Source organism: Camelus dromedarius, chromosome 23 (genome assembly GCF_036321535.1).
Source record: "Camelus dromedarius isolate mCamDro1 chromosome 23, mCamDro1.pat, whole genome shotgun sequence".
NCBI classification, from domain to species: domain Eukaryota; kingdom Metazoa; phylum Chordata; class Mammalia; order Artiodactyla; family Camelidae; genus Camelus; species Camelus dromedarius.
Window position 1 is genome coordinate 4,686,763 of NC_087458.1, and position 22,009 is coordinate 4,708,771.

The window sequence follows — 22,009 nt, forward strand, 5'->3', positions numbered from 1 at the left end:
AAAAATTATAATAGTAATATGTTAGTAATGTTAGAGAAAATTTGAAGACTTTTAAGGAGAAAAAAAATCACCCATTAGCTTGTCCTGACACAACTACTTTTCATATTTTCCCTGTCCTTTCTTATGCATTTGTTATGAAGTTAAAATCATACTGTTATATATAATTTGTAAGATTTATAGACTATTTTCTAGAACAGTTTGTGATTTACAGAAAAGTTGAACAGTAGTATAGAGAGTTCACACATATACCTCCCCTACCCCTGCCATATACAGTTTCTCCTATTATGAACATCTTACATTAGTATGGTTATTTATTAAATGTTTAACATTTGTTAAAATAAATGAACCAAAGTTGATGCATTACTACTGATTGAAGCCCATAGTTTATTCCAGTCTCCTAATGTCCTTCTGTTCAGGGGTCCTCACCAGGATACCACATTACTTAGTTGTCATTTCTTCTTAGGGTGATCTTGGCTGTGATGGTTTCTCAGTCTTCCCTTGTTTCTGATGACCTTGACACTTTTGAGAAATTCTAGTCAGGTAACATTATAGGATACCTGACTATTAGAATTTGGGTTTTATTTTTCATGATTAGACCGGAGTTTTGGGTTTTTGGAAGGACAGGCACAGAGGTCAAGTACCATTTTCATCAGTGCGTATGAAGGGTGCGTGCTGTCGTCATAACGTATGACTGCTGACCTCGGTCATCTGGCTGAAGCAGTGTTTGTCAGGTCTCTCTGCTTTAAAGTTATTCTCCTCTTCCTCTACCTCCTGTCACACTGTGCCCTCTGGATAGGCGTCACTGATGCAGCTCGCACTTAAGGAGCGAGGAGTTAGGCTCCCTCCTGTAGAATGTAGTATCTGTATGTAATTGGTTTGGAATTCTTCTGCATAGGAGAAGAATGTCTCTTATTAATGTATTAATGTATTGTCATTTATTTTCATTGGTATGGGCTCGTGGATATTTATTTTATACTTCGGGTTACATCATCTGATGCTGCCACTTTGTTTTGCTGCTCCAGTTCTAGAATTGGCCAGCGGTAGCTCGTTCAGTTGGTATCTGTGCCCTTTCGCCATACTCTCATCAATGTGTGTTTCTCTATTTTGTTTTGTTTCTGAGCACTCCTTGCTTTCTGGTAGTACAAAATGCTTCAGGCTCATACCGTATATTTCCTGCCCTGGTCCTAGAATCAACCATTTCTCCAAAGGGCACTTTTTCTTTTTACTGGAGAATGTTATTAGAAACCAAGATCTGGAAATTAGATTTGGTTCTTGCTACTAAGGTGTAGTTTCTTTCAGGCCCTCTCAGCTGACAGGACATAGAGATATATGTATTTATTAACCCCTGTACATATACATATCTATAAATGTTTCTGTATGTAACCATCTGTATTTGTGTTAAGTTAGACACAAGTTCTTACTGATGTCTCTGGCTTCACTTCATTACGGTATGGATGTTTTGTCCCCCTCCCCTTGACGATCTGTACATTTCCACCCCAACTGTGAGAAACCTGGTTCCCCACCCCCATCCACCATTCATTTACTTAATTGTTCAATTCCAGTATACGTTTATAGCAGTATCAGAATTGGTAACCTGTACCCCTGTGGGAAGCAATTGTTATTGACTAGAATACAGTACTTATGTGTGTGTGGCCTTTAATCTTACAGAATTATTCATTTTCAGTTACTTAAGCCTGTACCTTTTCCCCTTCAATGAGGTTTTTTGAAATAGATTTGAAATACAGTTAGATTCTCTTGTCACAACATAGAATTCTCTGAACCTACTGATTTTTTAAAAAGAGATTTTGCATGTATTCAGGTTTGCTCTTTGTGTTGTAAAGCTCTGTGGGTTTTGAAATGCATCATGTCATGTATGCAGTGTTACAGTATCATACCAGTTTCATTGCGGTGAAAATCCCCTGTGCTTCCCTTATTCGTCTTCCACCTCCCTCCAAGCCCCTGGATTAAGATTCCCCCATGTCTTTTTGTGGTTTGAGAGCTCATTTCTTTTTATAGCTGAATAATATTCCATTGTCTAGATGTACCCCAGTTTTGTTTATGCATTCACTTACAAAGGACATCTTGGTTGCTTCCAGTTTTTGGTAGTTATGAACAAAGCTGCTATAAACGTTCATGTGCAGATTTTTGTGTTAATATAAATTCTCATCTCAGTTGTGTAAATACCTAGGAGTGATTGCTGGATCTTGTGGTAAGACTATGTTTAGCTCTTTAAGAAACTGTCAAACTGTCTTCCAAAGTGGCTATGCTATTTTGCATTCCCACCGATAGTGAATGAGTTGCTGTTGCTCCACATCTTCACCAGCATTTGATATTATTGTGATTTTGGTTTTTTGTTTTGGATTTTAACTGTTTGAGTAGGTGTGTAATGGTATCTTGTTTTGATTTGCAATTGTCTGATGTTGAATGATGTTGAGTAACTTTTCCTATGCTTATTTGCTACATGTATATCTTCTTTGGTGAAGTGTCCAAATCTTTTGTCCATTTTTAAATTGGCTTGTTTGTTTTCTTATTGTTGAGTTTTAAGAGTTCTTTCATATTTTTTATACACATTCTTTATCAGATACGTGTTTTCCAAATATTTTCTCCCGATCTGTGGTTTGTTTTTTCATTCTCTTAACAGTGTCTTTTGCAAAACAGAAGTTTTAAATTTTAATGAATTTCATCTTAGCAATTTTTTTTTCATGGATCACGTTTTTATTGTCTAAAATCTCATTGTCATATTCAACATCGTTTAGATTTTCTCCTATGTCATCTTGTAGAAGTTGCATTTTTATAATCCACTTTTTAACATGGCATTGGCTCAAACATATTTCTAGATTATTTTATTCTTCATATTTATAATTTTTGTGATTGCTTTATAGTTAATCAAACTGTTTTGCAATAATTTTATTGACCATTCATTTTCACCTGTTGTTGGCTTTTTCTAAGAACAGAAATTTGGAAACAACTTAAATAATGATGAATATATTTTTGTCTTGCTTTTTCTGTGTTCAGGGTTATTTTATTTATTCTTTCAATAAATACTTGAGAGTGTTGTACAGGCCACTGCAAAGTTCTTGCCCTCACAGAGCTCATATTTTGATGATTTCCTTAGGATAAATCTTCAGTAAGGCCATTCTGAGTTGAAAGAATATGAATATTTTTATGATTTTAGGTGCATTTTACCAGTGAAATTGCTTTCCAAAGGGATTTTGCCGATTTATATAATCATTATCTCATTTTCTATGTAAGTTAACGTTAAATGTAATTGAGATAATAATTTTGTGCTTTTAAAATTATTGACCAGATTTGCTGTTCATTAGAAAAAGTGCAAACATTTTAGAGACCTTTGGCCATTTACTTTCTCTAGTTATACTTCTCTTATCCTGTCAATAAATTAGGTGTTTCAAAATGTAACATGCAAAATGTTATTTTTGAAACAAAATTCCAAAAAGTTCTTGATATTTAGTGGTCTGGAATTATACTTAGGTGCAGACACATTCAAGCTTGACTTCCTTTGTCTGTTTTCATTGCTTCTGCATGTCTGAATTGCTTATCTCAAGAGTTTAAGGGCAAAGTACAACATGATTGCTAAGACAATTAGTCAATAAAAATTTCTCTGACTTGATTGTTTGCCTAAGTAAGATAGCAAGGAGGCAGAGTTAAAGGAAATGGAGCCAAGTTAAGCCAGTCAGATGATTTAACTGCAAAATTAAAAAGGACACGTCTTTACATTTCAGTAGAGTGGTTTCTCCTTTTTTATAGTTTGGTGTCTAGTATAGCTGTACCCAACAACTGGGCAGTGAACCCGTGAAAAGTCAAAGGAAGTGTCTTTCTTTTGATGTGTCAGGGGACTGTTTCTCTCCAACTTGTAAGGTCTTCACCCAGTTTCCAGGAAGATATATTACAGAGAAGTTAGGGAGTTTGTTTAAAAGCTTGTATAATTGAAAATTTCAGATAGAAAAGCTATGTTACATTTGAAAAATTACCCGTAGTTCCATCCATAGTCACCCTAACTTAACTATTTTCATATTTTACATATTGTGCCTTTTTATGGGCAAAAATATCTCGTGTTCATAATCACAATGGACAATATTTTTATCTTTTAAAGGCAAAAACCCCAAACAATGTGTAGTCTTTGTTTTTTGCATATAACATAATATAGGGACTTTTTCATATTTACATATAGGCTTCTTAAATATTTTTAAGAGTTATATATATAGTCCATTTGCTTCATGTATTTCAGTGTCATTAAAAGTTTCCCTAATGTTAGATATTTGGCTGGACAAATTCTTTTTCAAATACTGTCAGAAGAAAATGCTTTACAGCCTTGTATGTTTAAAACAAGAGGATTCTAGGACTCTGAAAAACAAAATCTGAATTATATTTGCGATGTGATAGAATGGTGTTAATCAAGTACTGAGTGAATTTGACTTCTGTTTCTCACATGGCTTTAATAAACTTGAGAGAGATGCTGTTGCTCTCTGGCTTAACTTGACAGTCATCTGTTGCTGAGGTTCTTAACTACAGTAGGCTCGAAATATGTGTCGTCTTGTTTATGGGAGAAGAGGACAAAGGAGTAGTAGGGGTAAAACTAGCTCTAGCTTAAGTTTCTCTTCATTGCTTCCTTGGAATGGGCTTGTAAGACTTGGAAGTGTTGAATGTTTAGCTTATTTCCCACGAAGATACGAGAGGTGAAGGAAAAAAGATGTACTTTAATATCCATCAAATAATTTTGTGCTGTAGATATGTGTAGAGATTCATCTACTGGGCTCTTCCTAAAAACAAAAAGCATTCAACATTCAGAGTAACCTAGAAGTGGAATAGGGGTGGTTTCACTCTGCTGATGGGCTACTATTTTATGTTTACAAATGAGGATATTATATAATTTTATTTTAAAGTCAACTTTATTGTTTTAACTTGCATACAGCCAAATGCACACCTTTTAAGTGAGAGTTTTAAGTTTGAGAAAAGTATAGATCTATTTAACCATCACCCCAATCAAGATATAGAACACATGTGTTAGTTTAGAAAGCTTCCTTGTGTCTGTTGTTCCCCCTGCTCCAACCCCAACCCCTGTCCCAACCCCGACCCCTGTCCCTGACAACCACAGATCTGATTTCTGTCATTGTAGAATAGTTTTGTCTATTCTGGAACTTCAAATAAATGGAATCAAATCAATCAGACTCTTTTCTGTCTTGCTGCTTTGCTCAGTATGTTTCTGAGATTCATCCGTGTTGTAGATATCAGTAGTTTGGTCCTTTTTATTGCTGAGTAATACTCCATTGCATGAATATGCCACAATTTATCTGTTCACTTTTTGATAGACATTTGGCTGTTTTCAGTCTTGGACTGTTATGAATAAAGCTTCAGTGAACATTCAGCTACAGTTGTTTGTATGGACATGTTTTCATTTCTCTTGGGTAGACACCTAGGAGTAGAATTGCTAGGCCTGTAGTAAATGTTTGTTTAACATTACAGGAAACTGCCCGATTGTTTTTGCTTTATGTTCCCTTTACCAATGTGTGAGAATTCCAGTTTTTCCACATCCTTGGCAAAACTTCGTTTTCATTTTAAGTGTTCTACGAACATGTAGCCATTGTGTTTTAATCTACAAAATTGAAAAGTATATCCTACTGTTTGTAGTTGTAGGAATTTATTGTCTGTTTTTTACAGGCTTTCTGTGAGGGACTGATTACACTTTACTTTCTTGCGTGTCACAGGGCGTCAAAATAATATTCTGCTTACCACATAGAGTGATTTTTTCCTGTGGTATGTATAGTGATTGGCTCTGTCATGTTGCCATCCATACTTAGTTTCATTATGTACAACATCCTTCACAAACAGTATGTAAATCCCAACTATTTAGAGCTTTATTCTTACTTCTTGGGAGTGTCTGTATTAGCTTTGCAGTTTCCCCAGCTGGCTAACTTCAGTTGAATAAGACTTTTTTTTTTTTTTTTTTTAAATACCATAGATTGGATGGCTTAAACAGCAGCATTTGAATAAAAGTCTTTTTTAAAACCACTTCCTTGAGCTAAGTGAAAGGCTTTCAAATTTTGGTTTCGTGTAAAAAATGAGGGACATTTTATTAAAATTATCAAGTGTATCCTTACAGTGCTGAAGACACAGAGTAAATTGGGTATCATCTAGTTGCCTAAGGAAGCAAAAGTTTGGTCTTAGTTGAAGACTGTTGGATTTTTTTTGATAGCCTTCTCCCCCCTCACCTCCATTTCATTATGGAAAATTTCAAACATTCAGAAAAGTTCAAGAAATTGCACAGTGAATACCATATATCTACCACCTAGATTCTATAATTAACATTGTGCTGTATTTGTTTAATCACATATCAGTTGAAGATGTTTTGATGGTGTGTTTAAGCTGCTGCTTTTCTTTGTGGAAGAAGTCTAGATGCGTAGAACCGACTGGGCGGTAGTTAATTTTGTGAAGTGTAGGACTCGGTGGTTCTCTGATGTAGTACTTCTCTTAGGAAGGTGACTATCTTGTGATTTCTGTTATCATTGGTTGAGAGCTTAATCATTTATTTCCAAATGAATTGCACCTAGATTATGTTAGAAAGACAAAAGAAAAGCAAGGGAAATTGGCTGTAGAAAGTGTATCATCAGGAGGCCAAAATACTACCAACCTGCTTGCCCAACTGGTAGCAATACTATCACATGAGCAATTACCATTATTGAGTGATTACTGTGTTCCAGAGCTTTATCTCATTGTGGTCTTACAACAACTCCATTAGCTAAGGGTATTTTTAGCCCCATTTTATGGATTAAGAAACTGAGGCTTAGTAAGATTGAATCATTTACCCAATGTCTCATCTGTTAAACGGCACAATTGGTATGCAAACCCGAGTCTCTCTGACTCCCAAACCCGTGCTTTGAACCAGAAGTGTGTACTGCTGAAAGATTCCCTTTATTGCAGAATTTATATTTTTACATTCATGTCTTCAGAATTGGTCAAATTGGGCCACACCTAATTTGAGCCTGTTGTAGTAGTGTACTTGTGGAAAAGGGGATATCATATAAACCTTTTTTATGACTGTGAAGGCCTCTTAATTCTTGAGGAGGAACGGCCCTTTTTGAAATCAGATATCCTGGGGTTTTTACTGACCGCATTTCAGTTTCTGAAGAATGAAGGAATTTCCAGATTGTATTTAATTGTGGAATGTATAACATTCCTTCTGTAGTTAAACGAGATAAGTATTAGCAAGTATTTTTAGAATATGACACTGGTAGCTCTTTCCTGTTTTTTGGTTTGTTTGTTTTTGTTTTTTTTCAAGTGAAGGTATTGGGGATTGAACCCAGGGCCTTGTGCATGCTAAGCAGGTGCTGTACCACTGAGCTATTACCTTTTGCCCTTGTTTTTGTTTTTTAAAAGAGGATTTAGGGATGATAGCCAGTTAGAAGCTTGGCCTTAGTGATAAAGAAGTGAAACCTAAGTAAGTTTCCTTGCTCCTTGGCTGCTCTTGGAGTAAGCCTCACTTAAGTTTCTCTGCTGATTTTCAGGGCTTATTTCTGTGAGTGACCCAGGGAGCAGTGTATTCTAACTTGAAAACGGAATGGGTGGAAGTGTGCATTGAAAGCAGTAGTTCTTAACCTTCCTGGAGATTGCATACTCCTTTTTAAAATATTTTAAATTTAAATTTTATTTTTTAAGTGCAGGTACTGGTGATTGAACCCAGGACCTTGTACATGCTAAGCACACTCTCTGCCACTGAGCTATTACCCTTCCTTCTGCGCACGCCTTTTTGAAGCTGATGAAAACTGTGGACCTTCTTCCCAGAAAAAAAATGCACATATGCTGACTGGGACATTGTGCTGTACACCAGAAATCGACACATTGTAATTGACTGTACTTCAATTTTTAAAAAAAGCGTATATGCACACAAACATAATTTTACATACAAATTCTGTAGGTATTCATTGCCCCCCCCCAAGCCTTTCGATAGAGTAGCCCAGATTTAAAATTCTTTAAAGAGGAAAAATTAGGGAGCTGAAAAATAAGATTTGAGAATCAGTTCTTAAACTTTTTTCACAAACATACACCTCGTAAAATTGATTGTGCTAATATAAAAATTATATTTTAGTATCCAAAAATTATATTTTGTTCCATCTCTAAAGTGTTTTCCCCACTTTGTTAAGAAAAAAAATTAACAAGGATATTTGTCAGTAAGCTAAGATTCCTAGTGATAGATGAAATTCTCTATGTTGATTTTTAACTTTTGCTTTTTCAATTTTATTTCTTCTACCATCAAAACATTTTCTCAGAACTACTAATTAGATCAAAGATTTAGATAAAATCCCTTGCCATTCCCCAACTTTAGGTTTCCATTTTTTCTTTAACCAAAATCTCTTCATAACCAACAGATACATAACCCTTCTTTCCTTCGTATACCTTCTGAGTGAGTGTTCAGGCATTGTTCTTGGCAAGGTACATGTTTTATTATATTAATCTTCACAACAACCCTGTTAGGGACTTATTATTGTTCCTGTTTTATAGATGTGGAAAGCAGTGCTAAGAAAGGTTAAATGACTTGATTAAGACCAGTTCTGATACTAAAAGTCAGGACCAGGATTTGAACCCATGTAGGTCTAGCTCCAAAGCTCATTTTCTTTCTGTTTCACCATCCTGCTCAGTGATCAAAGAGCTGACCTTTTTTTTCCCCCCTGGTCACTGGTCTGACCAGATCTGAACTTTAAAAGCCCAAATTTCCATCAGTGGAGGGAACTCTTTATTTTCTTCTGTAGCAAACCAGTTGTAAAATTGCTGAATTTTTTTGTGTGTAAGTTAGACTTTAGGTTGTGAAATGTCAAGAGTGCTGAATTTACTGGCTAGATTGTTAAGCCTAAAATAAGGAAGGAGGCTTAGCTGGGTGATTTTTGCCTGTTCTGTTTATATAAATGGATGTTTCAGATACCATCCTCTGACAGGGACAATTCCAGTGATTGAAAAGTTTTGTGGAAGGCTTGTTATTAAACTTAGCATCATTTTCTGGAAGGAAAAACCTTAATAGTTTGGAACAGGACTGAAAAAGCGTATAACTCTGTAAAGAGTAGATGAGCTTTTATCCAACTGACTAAAGGCCAGGTGTGTATTTCCTAACCCTCCTGGGATAGCCATGGGAGGAAACCTCCAGGTCAGCCGCTGCCTGGTGGTTTTTGCTGAGATAGCTGGCTGGGTCAGCATTCTGGGAAGGCAGTGCAGTTTGCCGAGTGAATTTTGTGAGACTCAGCATCTCTCTTGACAAAATTATTGTTCTCCCAAACCTTGTCCTTTTCCTGGTTTCAGCCTTTATATACACAGTGGAACAGGAAGGAGAATGCGTAGGTTGGTTTACTATGTAACCTTAGCTGTACATTTTTTAGTTTGAACTGATTGCACAGGGCTTTAAGTGATAGGAAAAAAGAGCAGAAAAGAAGATAGATAGAATCCTAAGGTTAATTGAAGTGATTGGGAGAGCAAAGGGAGTTGGGTCAGATAATACAATTTTAGAGAGGTTATATTCTTGCCTTTTAGGAGAACCTAGTGTGTATGGAGATGTATACCATTTAATTCCCAAGGTGATGAAACTTGATATGAAGGAAAATTAAGTTGACTGATTTGAAGATATGGGGGAGAAATCAGATGTAAATGTAAAAGAATTATTCTAAGTCATACTTTTTTGAGTCTTTACAAATTAAGGGAGTGCATTTTGTGAAAATTTTCTTTTCACAGAATTCCTGATTCCCAGGAGGTTTAAAAAGGACAGAGAAGAGTTCAAATAGCAGGACTGTTAAAAGCCACATTATTGTCTTGTATACATGCTTAGTTAGGATGAGGAAATGGACTGTATAGCTTTAAAGGCTTTGTTTCCTCCTCAGCTTCACCCTCCTCATGTGTTTTCCTGAATCTGTGTGTGGGGTTCTAGCACAGAGGAAGGGTAGGTCCTCTCACCTGTTTCCATTTTTTCCCCCTGCCATAAGTTCACAGACACTTTTTCACATTATGGTTTGTAAAGACATAACAGCTTTTCTGGAACCAAATTGATCTTTTGATTTTATGGTTCATACTTCATGACCCTGGAGTGGGGGCAGGAGGGTAGAGATACAAGGTGTTTGGACCCTTCTGGTTTATGGGATTGTCTTTTTCCCTTTTTCCCCTTAGGAACGGCGTGAATGTTGAGGGGGCGACACACAAGCAGGTGGTGGACCTGATCCGAGCAGGCGAGAAGGAATTGATCTTGACAGTGTTATCTGTACCTCCTCATGAGGCAGACAACCTAGATCCCAGTGACGACTCGTTGGGACAATCATTTTATGATTACACAGAAAAGCAAGCAGTGCCCATATCGGTCCCCACATACAAACATGTGGAGCAGAATGGTGAGAAGTTCGTGGTGAGTGTCAGCCCAACTCGATCCTCAAACATCTAGCTTTTGTTTCTCTCAGTCTTATCACTTGTGATATGTACTAGCGCTAGAATAATGACTGCACCTAGGTTAGTTTGCCTACGAGGAAAGTCACGCACAGATGAAGGACACTGACCCTGATTTATTTCAGGGTTTGAACTACAGTAATGAAGAAGAGTCCTGTTTCTACTTAAGTATAATTCTGTTTGCTTGTAGACAGTTTTAAGTTTGCATTCTGGTCTGCTGTAATCGTGTGTGTGTTTGTTCTGTTTGTTCTTTGGTTGGTTGTCTGCCTCTTTGTTGATAGCAGTATGTTACTTACTGTTGACTCTATAAAGCTATACAGCAAGATTAATTTTAAAAGGTGGTATCTTTCAAAATATTTGGGTAATACAGAGTTTGTCCACGTCAGAACCTCATACATACCCCCCTCCACATCTTGTTCTTTTTCATTTTCTTTGGCAATATCTGTGTAAATGACTAACTCTGTCCTAATTATATTCTGAATGCAATTCACATGGGCTCTTTTCTACATTTCCAGTTTCTTGCTGTTGAAGATATGCAGGAGAGCCCATTTTGAATTCTGGATGATAAGTGCCAGTCCCTTTCCTGGATGCCTTTGTTTATTCTTCAAAACTTAATTGCAACTGATAGCCCAGTCTACTTAATTTTTCTCTTGGTTGCAGTATTCTTTATTTGCCTTTGATTATTTTGGGAGTGGTGGTATAGTGAGAAATTAATTAATCTTTGTGGAAGATGCAGTGGGTTCGTTAGAACGGATAATTGGCAGACAGACTGCATGTATTTAAAGCTGATCTGCTGACTGAAAGTTGCCATCTCTGAAACTGAGATTCGTCCCAACTATGGGAATGAGCCTTTGACTTCCTCAGTGACCCATTGGTAGTGGAGTAGCATATTGTTTAGCCCTCGTGTGTTTGTGTCTTTTGCAGTTTTTTCCTTGTTCATTTCATAGCATTGTGGTCAGAAAAGATGTTTGATATGATTTCAATCTTAAATTTACTGAGACTTGTTTTGTGGCCTTGCGTGTGATATGTTTTGAAGAATGTTCCATGTGCACTTGAACAGAATGTGTATTCTGTTGCTTTTTGATTAAATATTCTCTCTATATATTTGTTAAGTCCATCTGGTCTGATGTGTCATTTAGGCCAGTGTTTTATTATAGATTTTCTGTTTGGATGATCTGTCCATTGATGTAGGTGGGGTGGTAAAGTCCCCTCCTGTTACTGTGTTACTGTCAGTTTCTCCCTTTATGTCTGTTAATATTTGCTTTTTGTATTTAGGTGCTCCTATTTTGGGTGCATATATATTTATAATCGTTATATCTTCTACTTGGAGTGATTTGTTTATCATTATGTAATGTCCTTGTTTTTCTCTTACTATAGTCTTTGTTTTAAAGTCTGTTGTGTCTGATGTAAGTATTGCTAACCTGGCTTTCTTTATTTTCATTTGCATGGAATACCTTTTTCCATTCCTCACTTTCCATCTGTGTATGTCTTTAGATCTGAAGTGAGTCTCTTGTAGGCAGCATGTATATAGGTCTTGTTTTTGTATCCATTCAACAACTCTGTCTTTTGATTGGAGCATGTAGTCCATTTACATTTAAAGTAATTATTGATAGGTATGTACTTACTGCTATTTTATTAATTGTTTTGGGGTTTTATGGCTCTTTTTTATTCCTTCTTTTGCTCGCTTGTGATTTGATGACTATCTTTAGTCTTATGTTTGGATTCCTTTCTTTCCCTTTTGCATTTCTGTATCTATTATAGATTTGTGGTTTGTGGTTACCATGAAGTTTATGTATAGCAATCTATATATATGTGTGTATATGTGATTATTTTAGTTGCTGATCTATTAAGATCGAACACATTTAAATACTGCATTTTTACTCCTTGTCACATTTACTGTTTTTGACATCATATTTTACATCCTTTTTTTGGTGTGTATATATCCCTTAGCTGCTTATTGTGGATATAGATGATTTTGATACTTCCGTCTTTTAACCTTCCTACTAGCTTTATAAGTGGCTAATCAACTACCTTTATTGTATATTTGCCTTTATCAGTGATATTTTTCCTTTCATTATTTTGTATTTCTAGTTGTGGCCTTTTCTTTTCTGCATAGAGAAGTCCCTTTAACATTTCTTGTAAAGCTGGTTTCATGGTGCTAAACTCTTTTAGCTTTTGCTTGTCTGTAAAACTTTTATTTTTTATTGAAGTGTCGTTGATTTATAGTGTTTCAGGTGTACAGCAAAGCAATTCAGTTATACAGATACATACATATTGTAAAACTTTTGATCTATCTTTCACATCTGAATAGCTTTGCCAGGTAGGGTATTCTTGGTTGTAGGATTTTTTTCTTTCTTCACTTTAAATACATTGTGCCACTTCCTCCTGGCCTGTGGAATTTCTGCTGAAAAGTCTGCTGATAGCCTTATGTGAGTTCCCTTGTACATGACTGGTTGCTTTTCCCTTGCTGCTTTTAATATTCTCTCTTTGTCTTTATTTTAATTACAGTGTGTCTTGGTGTGATCCTCTTTGGGTTGATCTTGTCTGGGACTCTCTGTGCTTCCTGGACCTGGATGTCTGTTTCCTTTCCCAAGTTAGGGAAGTTTTCAGCTATTATATTTTCAGATATGTTCTCTGGACCTGTCTCTCTCTCTTCTCTTTCTGGGACCCCTATTAGGCAAATGTTATATGCTTGATGTTGTTCTAGAGGTTTCTTAAACTGTCCACAAAACAGCAATTTTTAAAAATTCTTTTTTCTTTTTTCTGTTCAGCTTGAGTGATTTCCACGACACTGTCTTCCAGTTTTCTGATGTTTCCTCTGTATCATCTAATCTACTATTGAGTCCTTCTAGTGTATTTTTAATTTTAGTATTCTAAAATTTATTCTTTATCTCTAGTTGGTTCTTCTTTATATTTTCTAACTCTTTGTTAGGAACTTCTGACTTCTCACTGTGTTCATCCAATCTACTCCCAAGTCCTTTGAGCATCTTTATGACCATTACCTTGAACTCTTTATTGTATAGATTGCTTATCTCCACTTCACTTAGTTCTTCTTCAGAGGTTTTATCTTGTTCCTTTGTTGGGAACATATTCCTCTGTTACCTCATTTTGCCTAATTCCATGTCTTATTTCTGTGTGTTTGGTAGGTTAGTATGTTTCTTGATCATGGAGAAGTGACCTTTTGTAGGTGATGCCTGTGAGCCAGCAGCATACTCCCCTCTGATCACCAGACCTGTATCCGTGGGGTGCCCTCTGTGTGGGCTGTGTGGGCACTTCTGTTGTGGCAGGCTGACTACTGTGGGTGCACTAGTAGGCATGCCACCTCCCTCCATCAGGTTGGTTGGCAGGCCCTGCCTAGTGCAGAAGCTGCCAGCTGCTGATGGGCGGGGCCGTGTCCTGCGAGGATTCTGGGGCTGATGTCAGCTTTCTAGTGGGTGAGGCTGGTTTCTGACTTGGCTGGCTGTGGGGTCTGGGGTTTCCCAGAGTTGATGTTGGCCCACTAGTGGTTGGGGCTAGATCCCTGGGCAACTGGCCAATAAATATATGAAGAGATAATGACCAACTTCTTTAGTAATTAGGGAAATGTAAATTAGGACCACAGTTAGAAATCTTTTCACACACACATTCCATTGGCAAAAATTAAGAGGATCTTTTTATATTATTACTGAAAGGAGTATAAATTGATGTAACCACTTTAGCTACAGTTTCGCATTATCTCTGTAGGTTGACTGTTCGTATACTTCGTAACCTTGCAGTTCCTCTCTTAGGTATATACCCAGGAGAGTCTCTGATATATGTACTGAAGGAGCATATGCAGAAATGTTCACGGCAGCATTGTTCACGGTAGCCAAAACCAAGAAATAGCTAAAACCCAGAGACACCCCAAAAGCCTGCCAACGGGAGAACAGCAATTATTTGAAAAGCAAAACAACAAAGTGTTATAATAACTTTTAATGAAAAAGAATATGAAAATGAATATATGTATATATGTATATATATGTGTGTGTGTGTATATATAGAAGTGTGTGTGCATGTGTGTGTATATATATATACGCGTGACTGGGACATTATGCTGTATACCAGAAATTGATACATTGCAACTGACTATACTTGAATTAAAAAAAAAACAAAAACAAAAAACAAAGTGTTAAATACAACAGGATAAACCATAAAGGTATATAACATTGTAGATGAGACTAAGTGAAAAAATAAGTCCCAAAGGGTCTCATTCTGCATGTAACTTTTTTTATAAAACCAAAATACCCTTTAAAAATTAAAATAAAAAATAAGAATATAAGGGTTACATATAAATGCAGGAAAAAACTATAAAAAGAAAAACAAGGAAATGATGAACCTCTTTGAGCATAATTTTTGGGAGTTAGAGAAGCAGGGAGATAGGATGAAGGAGGAAGAAACTTATGGTTAGAAATAAGTTTTTGTGAAGGTCTTAGCTTTTAGTTTACTTTTTACAGTGTTAAAAATAACTAAATTAAATATCCAAAGTCACCAAAATGAGATTATTATGAACCAAGGATTATGATTAATTCAGTTCTGTACACTTGAGGTCCAAATAAAACAAAGAAAATAGATATCATTTATGATCCACATTAGGGAAAACACACACACACACACACACACACACACACACTCACACACTCACACACTCTAAACCTAAGTAATTTAAGAGCGTGTTGTTGCCTTTATGCTGTTTTTCTTTCCAGGAAGGAGCCTAAATGCTTCAACATTTGAAAAAAAATCCTTAAGTTAAGGATCGCACACATTTCACCCAGAAATCAGCTAAGTGTGCTGTGTCTCCTTTTGCTGTTATGAGTAGCTTGTGAATAGCAAATGATGTGTCCTTTTGAAAATGAATTTTCAGCTAAAAGCACAATTAAATGGCAGGGTGGCATTGGAAATAATTTGTTGGTCATAATGTACATTGAGGATTCATCCAGATCAATATCATGAACCAGTTCAGTGTCTATTTGACATTTGGAAGCTGAACATGGGTGATATTGTCATGGCCAAAATGTCACCATTCTTTTTCTAATCACTTTTGAATTATATAAGAAGATTCTCTTTTGTGTGTTCAGTAGCACAATTCCTGTTGCTTACTAGAGGTTTGAGAAAATGAGAATATTTTAATATTCAGATCCTACATGGAGTGAGACATTACCATTTAAAAGCCTTAAAAAATCTGTAGATGGGGATTAAGGAACCAACAAAATAAAGATCTCTGATATCTGGAATTTTGGTTGTTGCTACTGAGTGCAGAGCCCAGGTGTTACTAGAGTTGCTTTCCCTGCAGTGGTTTGTGCCAATTGAAGAATTTATGTTACCATCTTCTGGCATTCACTCCACAAAATAAAGTCACAAGGATAAAGAGAGAAATGGCACGGTCTAGATTTTCAACATTTACATATTGAGAAATTTAGGAATTATCTCAAAGCTGAATTTTGAAACTTTGACTTGCAGAATCCAGAGAGACAAAATTAGATCACTGACCAGATAAGTTTTACACTTTCCCTATTCATAATTTATCTCTTTTCCTTGATTGGAGTCCAACTTAGCAAAGAGTATCTCAAGAGGGTCAAAACTTGTTACCCTCAGAAGCTGACTGCAGTCTAAACATTCCAGCTTGAAGTCTTGCAGGATATGGTCAGTTGGAGAAGACAGTGACCGGTAATCATTAAATTCAGTGTGCTATTGCAAGCTAGACAGATTTCTTCTGGTTCCGTGTATGAGCCAACCAGTTTGAGGGTTTAAATTAAGATGGAAAGATCCTAGAAGCATTGCCTGCCTGTGGGTATCTTTAGTTCCTATTTGATTGTATTCCCTTTCAAGTCCAGAGTGTGTGTACGTATGTGTGTGTGTGTGTGTGTGTGTGTGTATAATTTTTTTTTTAGTGGAGGTACTAGTGATTGAACCCAGGACCTTGTGCATGCTAAGCATGCATTCTGCCACTGAGCTGTCCCCATCCCCTGGAGAATATATTTTTTTAGCAGACATTTTCATTTGTAATGAGGCTGTGGTCATTTCTCATGGACCACGGACATTCATGAGTTGACTCAGCAGGGACTCAGTCATTTTCTTTGCAAATGGGTGTGTCTAAACCAGGGAAAAGAATACTAATGGATCTTGGTTAATTGTAAGGACAAGTGAAGAACAAAGCAGTCTCTGTTGTGATCTCTTTTTGTATGTTCCTCATTTGCTCAGCACAGTTAATTTAAAAATGGCTTGGCTTTTGTGGGAGCCATGCCTGCCTGCATTAAAGTATTACTGAATTGTTAGGCATCCTATTTATACTCCGTTCCCTTTGACGTCACATTTAAATGGGGAGGTGGGGTAGGTGAGAGGCTGTTTGATGTTACTCTTCTCACCTTATAAGAAACTAAAAGTTGAATTAATTTTTAGGGTTGAAATTGCCATAAAGGCCTCTCAAGTTGTAGGGTTCTTTCTCCCCAAGGGAGTGTTGTACTAGACTTGAGCTCATTTGAGTGATCAGCATTGAGGAAATGCGGTCGTCGTCTTTCTGTGCATCGTCAAAGACCTAAGTCTCCTCTTCCTTGGAAAAAGACATTGGGGAATGTCTTTAATCCAGCAGTGCCACTAAGCTAGATTTACCTCTCTTCCTTTTTCCTTGTGTGAGGAACTCACTAATTTTTAATACCAGAAGGGTTGCAGACTTGCTTTTTAAACAAAGGAATAGTGATGTTATTGAGAAACGTGGGAAATTTAGTTTGAGAATTAAGTATATAAGGCCAGATTGACTGAATAAGACTTCTTGAGACTGCCTGCCCTTAAAAGAACGTGTGGTCTTATCTGAGGGGAGGAATACTGGCCTTTTAATGCTTTTGAACTTTAGAAGGCAGTGATGGGAATACCTGGTAATATGTGTGATTCATTATAATCAGTTACAAATTTGAGTGAAAATCACAAGAGGAGAACTCATTGATCAGGATCATATACATTCCTGGACACTATTTGATAGTGATTAGAGGCTTTGCTTTTAAGTGGGGAACAATCATAGGAGGAGAGTTGTGGGAGAGAAGTTTTGAATGACTAAATTACTTTATTGTTGCATTTAATTCATACTTCCTAAATCACAGGAGGGAAAGATTTGAGGCTGAAGGAAAGGCTTTGGTGTATGCATTCTCAGGGACTACTCTTGATTACATGAGTAGATAACCTGTTCTGTGCACATTTTAATTTTTGAATGATTTTTACTAAGCCAGGAAGTGTGATTTGGGGCTAATTTTTCCATCTGCGTAATTTGATATGTTCTGAGAATACAAAGTCACTTAGATTGTTTGATGTTTTTGGATTATGCATCCCTCCACTTTCCTTTATGAGGGCACATATTTAAGAATTGCACATACATACATTCATTTCTTCTTCACATATTTACTGAGTGCCTACTATGTGCCAGGCCCTGTTCTGGAAGCTTGGCATGTATCTGTGAAGAATAGGCAAAAATCTGCCTATCTCCTTTTGAGGATTATTAACTGTTTATTGTTATGAGGAGGTCCTTAGGGTACATTTATTCTGCAGCTTTTTGTTAATCTTGTTTTAATGGTGGGAGGGAAAAGAGCAGAACTAGGGATATCTGATTTCAGGAAAGGACTTTTCGTAAAAATGATCTATTTGGTAACAAAAATGCTTCTATTGCTTGCATCATTTTTAGACCTTTTCTTTGGAAGTGTAAGTCACACACGAATATCAGTCACATTACTTTATAATCAGTTCTAGCTTTTTATATCTCTCTCCAAATTTGCTTGCTTGTTCATTCACTATATTTACCACATTGGCTTTGAATGATTTTTAACATTCTGAAAATAAAATATACCCATGAAAGTTGATAATTGCCTTTGAAGATATTTAAAACAGTGTGTTGGAGGTAATTTTAATAGTAAAAATAAGATCATGGTCTCTTAAAGGCAGTAGCCCTCTTTTTGTGCATGTAATTTCTGGCACGTTTATTAAAAGTAAGTCTTGTCTTACGGTGACCTTAAACATATATTCTCTGTAAAGTGCACAGCAAAATACACCTAACCGGCATCAGTCTGAGCCTGACTCTGGGTGATTCTGTGATCTGATCTGTAGTAAGTAAGCGTTTTCTGTTGTTGTTCCCCGTCACCAGGTATACAATGTTTACATGGCTGGGAGGCAGCTCTGTTCTAAGCGGTACCGGGAGTTTGCCATTCTGCACCAGAACCTGAAGAGAGAGTTTGCCAACTTTACATTTCCCCGACTTCCAGGGAAATGGCCATTCTCTTTATCAGAACAGCAGTTAGATGCCCGACGTCGGGGGTTGGAAGAATATCTAGAAAAAGGTAAGCCAGCCTGTTAAACTCCACTTTCTTGAGTAAACATGGGGTCTAGGTATGCATCACAGCTCCTAAACTGCAAGCTAAGGTTCCTGAAACTCAATAGGGAAAGTCAGTCAGGTTTTTGACTGTAAGTGTTGAATGATCTAAGCTTTGAAGCCAAGACTGAAATACTGTCTAGTACAGCAATTAATAGCCTATTTTTTGATGCTCCTAACACTTAACAATAGAAAAATGTGTAATTATTTTTAATGCATTAAGAACCTTTATTTATGGGGTTTATTATTTGCCAGGAAATACATACAGACTCATCAATATGCTGAATTGATTTGGGAATTAGGTGGGCAGTATTTAAGACATTTTTATTAAAATGATTCTTGGTTCACTGGCATATCCTACTTGAAAATTCCTTATTCCTCTTACAGGTGTGCACGGATAGGTTTGCTGAGTTGTAGGTAATCTAAAGTCTCCTTGTTCTATGCAGTTTATAGTTAGATGTATTAAAACTTACTTGTTATCTCAGGACTTCCAAACAATACATCAGGAGTCTGTGAACATGGATGCTGAAACATTCGTTTATCTAGAAAGGCAGGGAGAAATGACACAGATCTGAATAAGATGGTTCAGTTCGTGGCTCAGAGAGAGACCTTACTTTGCTACATTATAGAGTTGTGTAATTTGCTAGGTATGCAGTAGGCTTTTCTTTAAAATACTAATTTAACAGAATAATGGTCTTAGGTGGTACTTAGTAATTCTGTGTCCTTGTGTCCTTGTATAAGAACTAATTGACCTAGTTGAACTTTTTTTTTAAACTTTGCTGGAGAGCCTTATCCCTGAAGAAAAACCATTTCCCCTGTAGAAGGTAGTGAGACTTCATCTGTTTTTAGCTTTTTTCTAACATGGAATGGCCTCCAACATAGCCCTTGGGAAATGAAAAAGGGTACAATTTTTTTTTTAATAAAATGAAGCAAAATCATCAGTGTAATTTTCTATCCTCATGAGAGTATCAAGAAATTAACTCTCTTAGATTTAGATGATTACCTACCTTCTGCCTGTTTTCCTTTCCTTTCTCCTTCTCTCTCTCTCTTCTTTAGTTGTCATTGTTCTGAAGCTAAAATCAGTAAGATGAGATGAGGATGTGCTCAGCTTAATACTTAGTTACCTACCTATTTTTTTCCAAAGTGGCTTTAAATGCTTATGATGCTCTTATTGGCCTGCTCTTAGGCCAAATAGATATTTTTCTTTGTATTTTAATTTTGTGTTTGATTTATTCCTAATTCACCTTACCCTTGATCTGTTGTCTAGCTTGTTAGTAGTTAACACAAGACTATAAAGTTACTTTTATTTCTCTCTTTTTGGTGACTTCCTTTGTCTGTGTTTAATATTTTTAGCAATCTGTGTATTTTCATCGTATTATTCCTCTGTTTTAGTTCATGTTTATATAAATAAATATATATGTATATATTATAGTGCCTTTAAATATCATATGTCAGGGATGGCGTACTATCTCTAGCATTGTCTGCTACTGGGGATTTATACTTAGACCTTGATATGTTTTTGACTTTATATTCTTGATTTTAGGGCCTCATGCCAGATTCTGTCTTTGTTTTCTGTAGTGTGCTCAATACGAGTCATTGGTGAGAGTGACATCATGCAAGAATTCCTGTCAGAATCAGATGAGGTAGGTGGATGTCCACTACAGGGACTGTTTACCTCTTGGCACTTTGTGAGTGAAAATGAATTAAAGGTATCAGTCATGGATTGACTTTCCATAAATTCTCCAAATGACTATTTTTTCAGCTTCCCTTTCTTACGTGTCCTGCTTATCCTTCAAGGCCTAGTGCTAGGTCCACCGTCTCTTTGAATCTTTCCCTGATATTCAAGTCATCGATTTTTCACTCCACCAAGGACTTCTGCAGTCAGTACCGCTCAGTTATCACCTTGTTGCTGTCTCATTCTCTAATTTTTTATACATTTAATCAGATTATAACTTTGTATTTTTAGTTTACTAGAGTGAGCTACCTGTAGGTAAGAGCTAAATCTTTTTTTTTAGCTTTATTGAGGTATAACTGACAAATAGGAATTTTATGTATTTAGATATGCAATCTGCTATTTTGTTATCTGTATACATCGTGAAATGACCACCATAATCAAGCTGATTAACGTTACCATTTCTTCCATCACCTCGTTACCATTTCTTCCCCTCTTCTTCTCTCCCTCTTCCTTCCTTTCTTTCTTTACTTAAGATCTACCCTCTTAAGCAAATTTCAAATATCCAGTACAGTATTGTTAACTATGGTCACCATGCTGTACATTAGACCTTTAGAGTGAAAGCTAAATCTTGATCATCTTTATATTCCCTGTGCCTTACCAGAATGTCAGGCGTGTTGTAGGAGCTTAATAAATATAAATTGAATGGAAGGATGACTGTGTAATGCTACTACATTAAATAGTGTGTTATCCATTAATTATTTTAGGGTATATTTTAATTTTCCCAACTAGATTATAGATAGTTTCTTGCAGACAAGGGCTTATAACAAAGTAATGCTTAGGATGGTTTTAGGCAAAGAATAGAACTTTTTTTTCTTTCTTTTTTTGTTTTGTTTGTTTTCTGTTTTGAGGGGGAGTGGGGGAGGTAATTAGATTTATTGATTTATTAATATTATTATTTTTAATGGAGACACTGTACTGGGGATTGAACCCAGGACCTCAAGGACCTCATGCATGCTAAGCATGCGTTCTACCACTGAGCTATACCCTTCCCTCAGAACTTCTTTTAAAGTGGTAAATGAAGATGGACTTTTTCCTAAATAGTTTTTCTCTCTAATAAAAATTACAAGGTTGCAAATCTGTTACAGGAATGTGTTAATTATCAAAAGCAATAAGGGAGAAAGACTTATTTTGAATTAAGGAGGATAAGAATTATTTACTCTTTGCTAGAAGAGAATTGGGCATCACACTAATCCAGATTCCTGAGTTTCATCAGTTTTTCTTTCAAAAGTGTCATGATTATTTCAGGGTTCCAAAAGTGACTTCGGGGATAGCACGTGACCAATCCAGCAGGCCTAACCATTTAAAACCAGAGGTTATTTGTTGAAACTGCTGCTTTTGGTTGTTTTCTCTTCTCATTTGTGAGTTCTGAATTTTTGAAAGTAAGCCAAAAATCTCATCTGTGTTTGACCTAAATGCTTTCACATGTTTTCTGTTTTGAAATAGGAACACGCTGATGTCAGCATATTTCTTTCCTCCCTGTT

At 36.4% G+C, this 22,009-nt stretch overlaps 1 protein-coding gene across 2 annotated transcripts in view; it reads left to right on the forward strand.

Annotated features, from left to right (window-relative positions):
- SNX27 (sorting nexin 27) overlaps positions 1 to 22,009 on the forward strand; it is a 68,286-nt gene that overhangs the window by 11,887 nt on the left and 34,390 nt on the right. For both annotated transcript variants that reach the window (XM_064477759.1, XM_031436414.2), the window contains exons 2-4: positions 10,159 to 10,390; positions 18,569 to 18,761; positions 20,372 to 20,436. In XM_064477759.1, the coding sequence (XP_064333829.1) occupies positions 10,159 to 10,390; positions 18,569 to 18,761; positions 20,372 to 20,436 (490 nt within the window). The remainder of the gene's footprint in view (positions 1 to 10,158; positions 10,391 to 18,568; positions 18,762 to 20,371; positions 20,437 to 22,009) is intronic.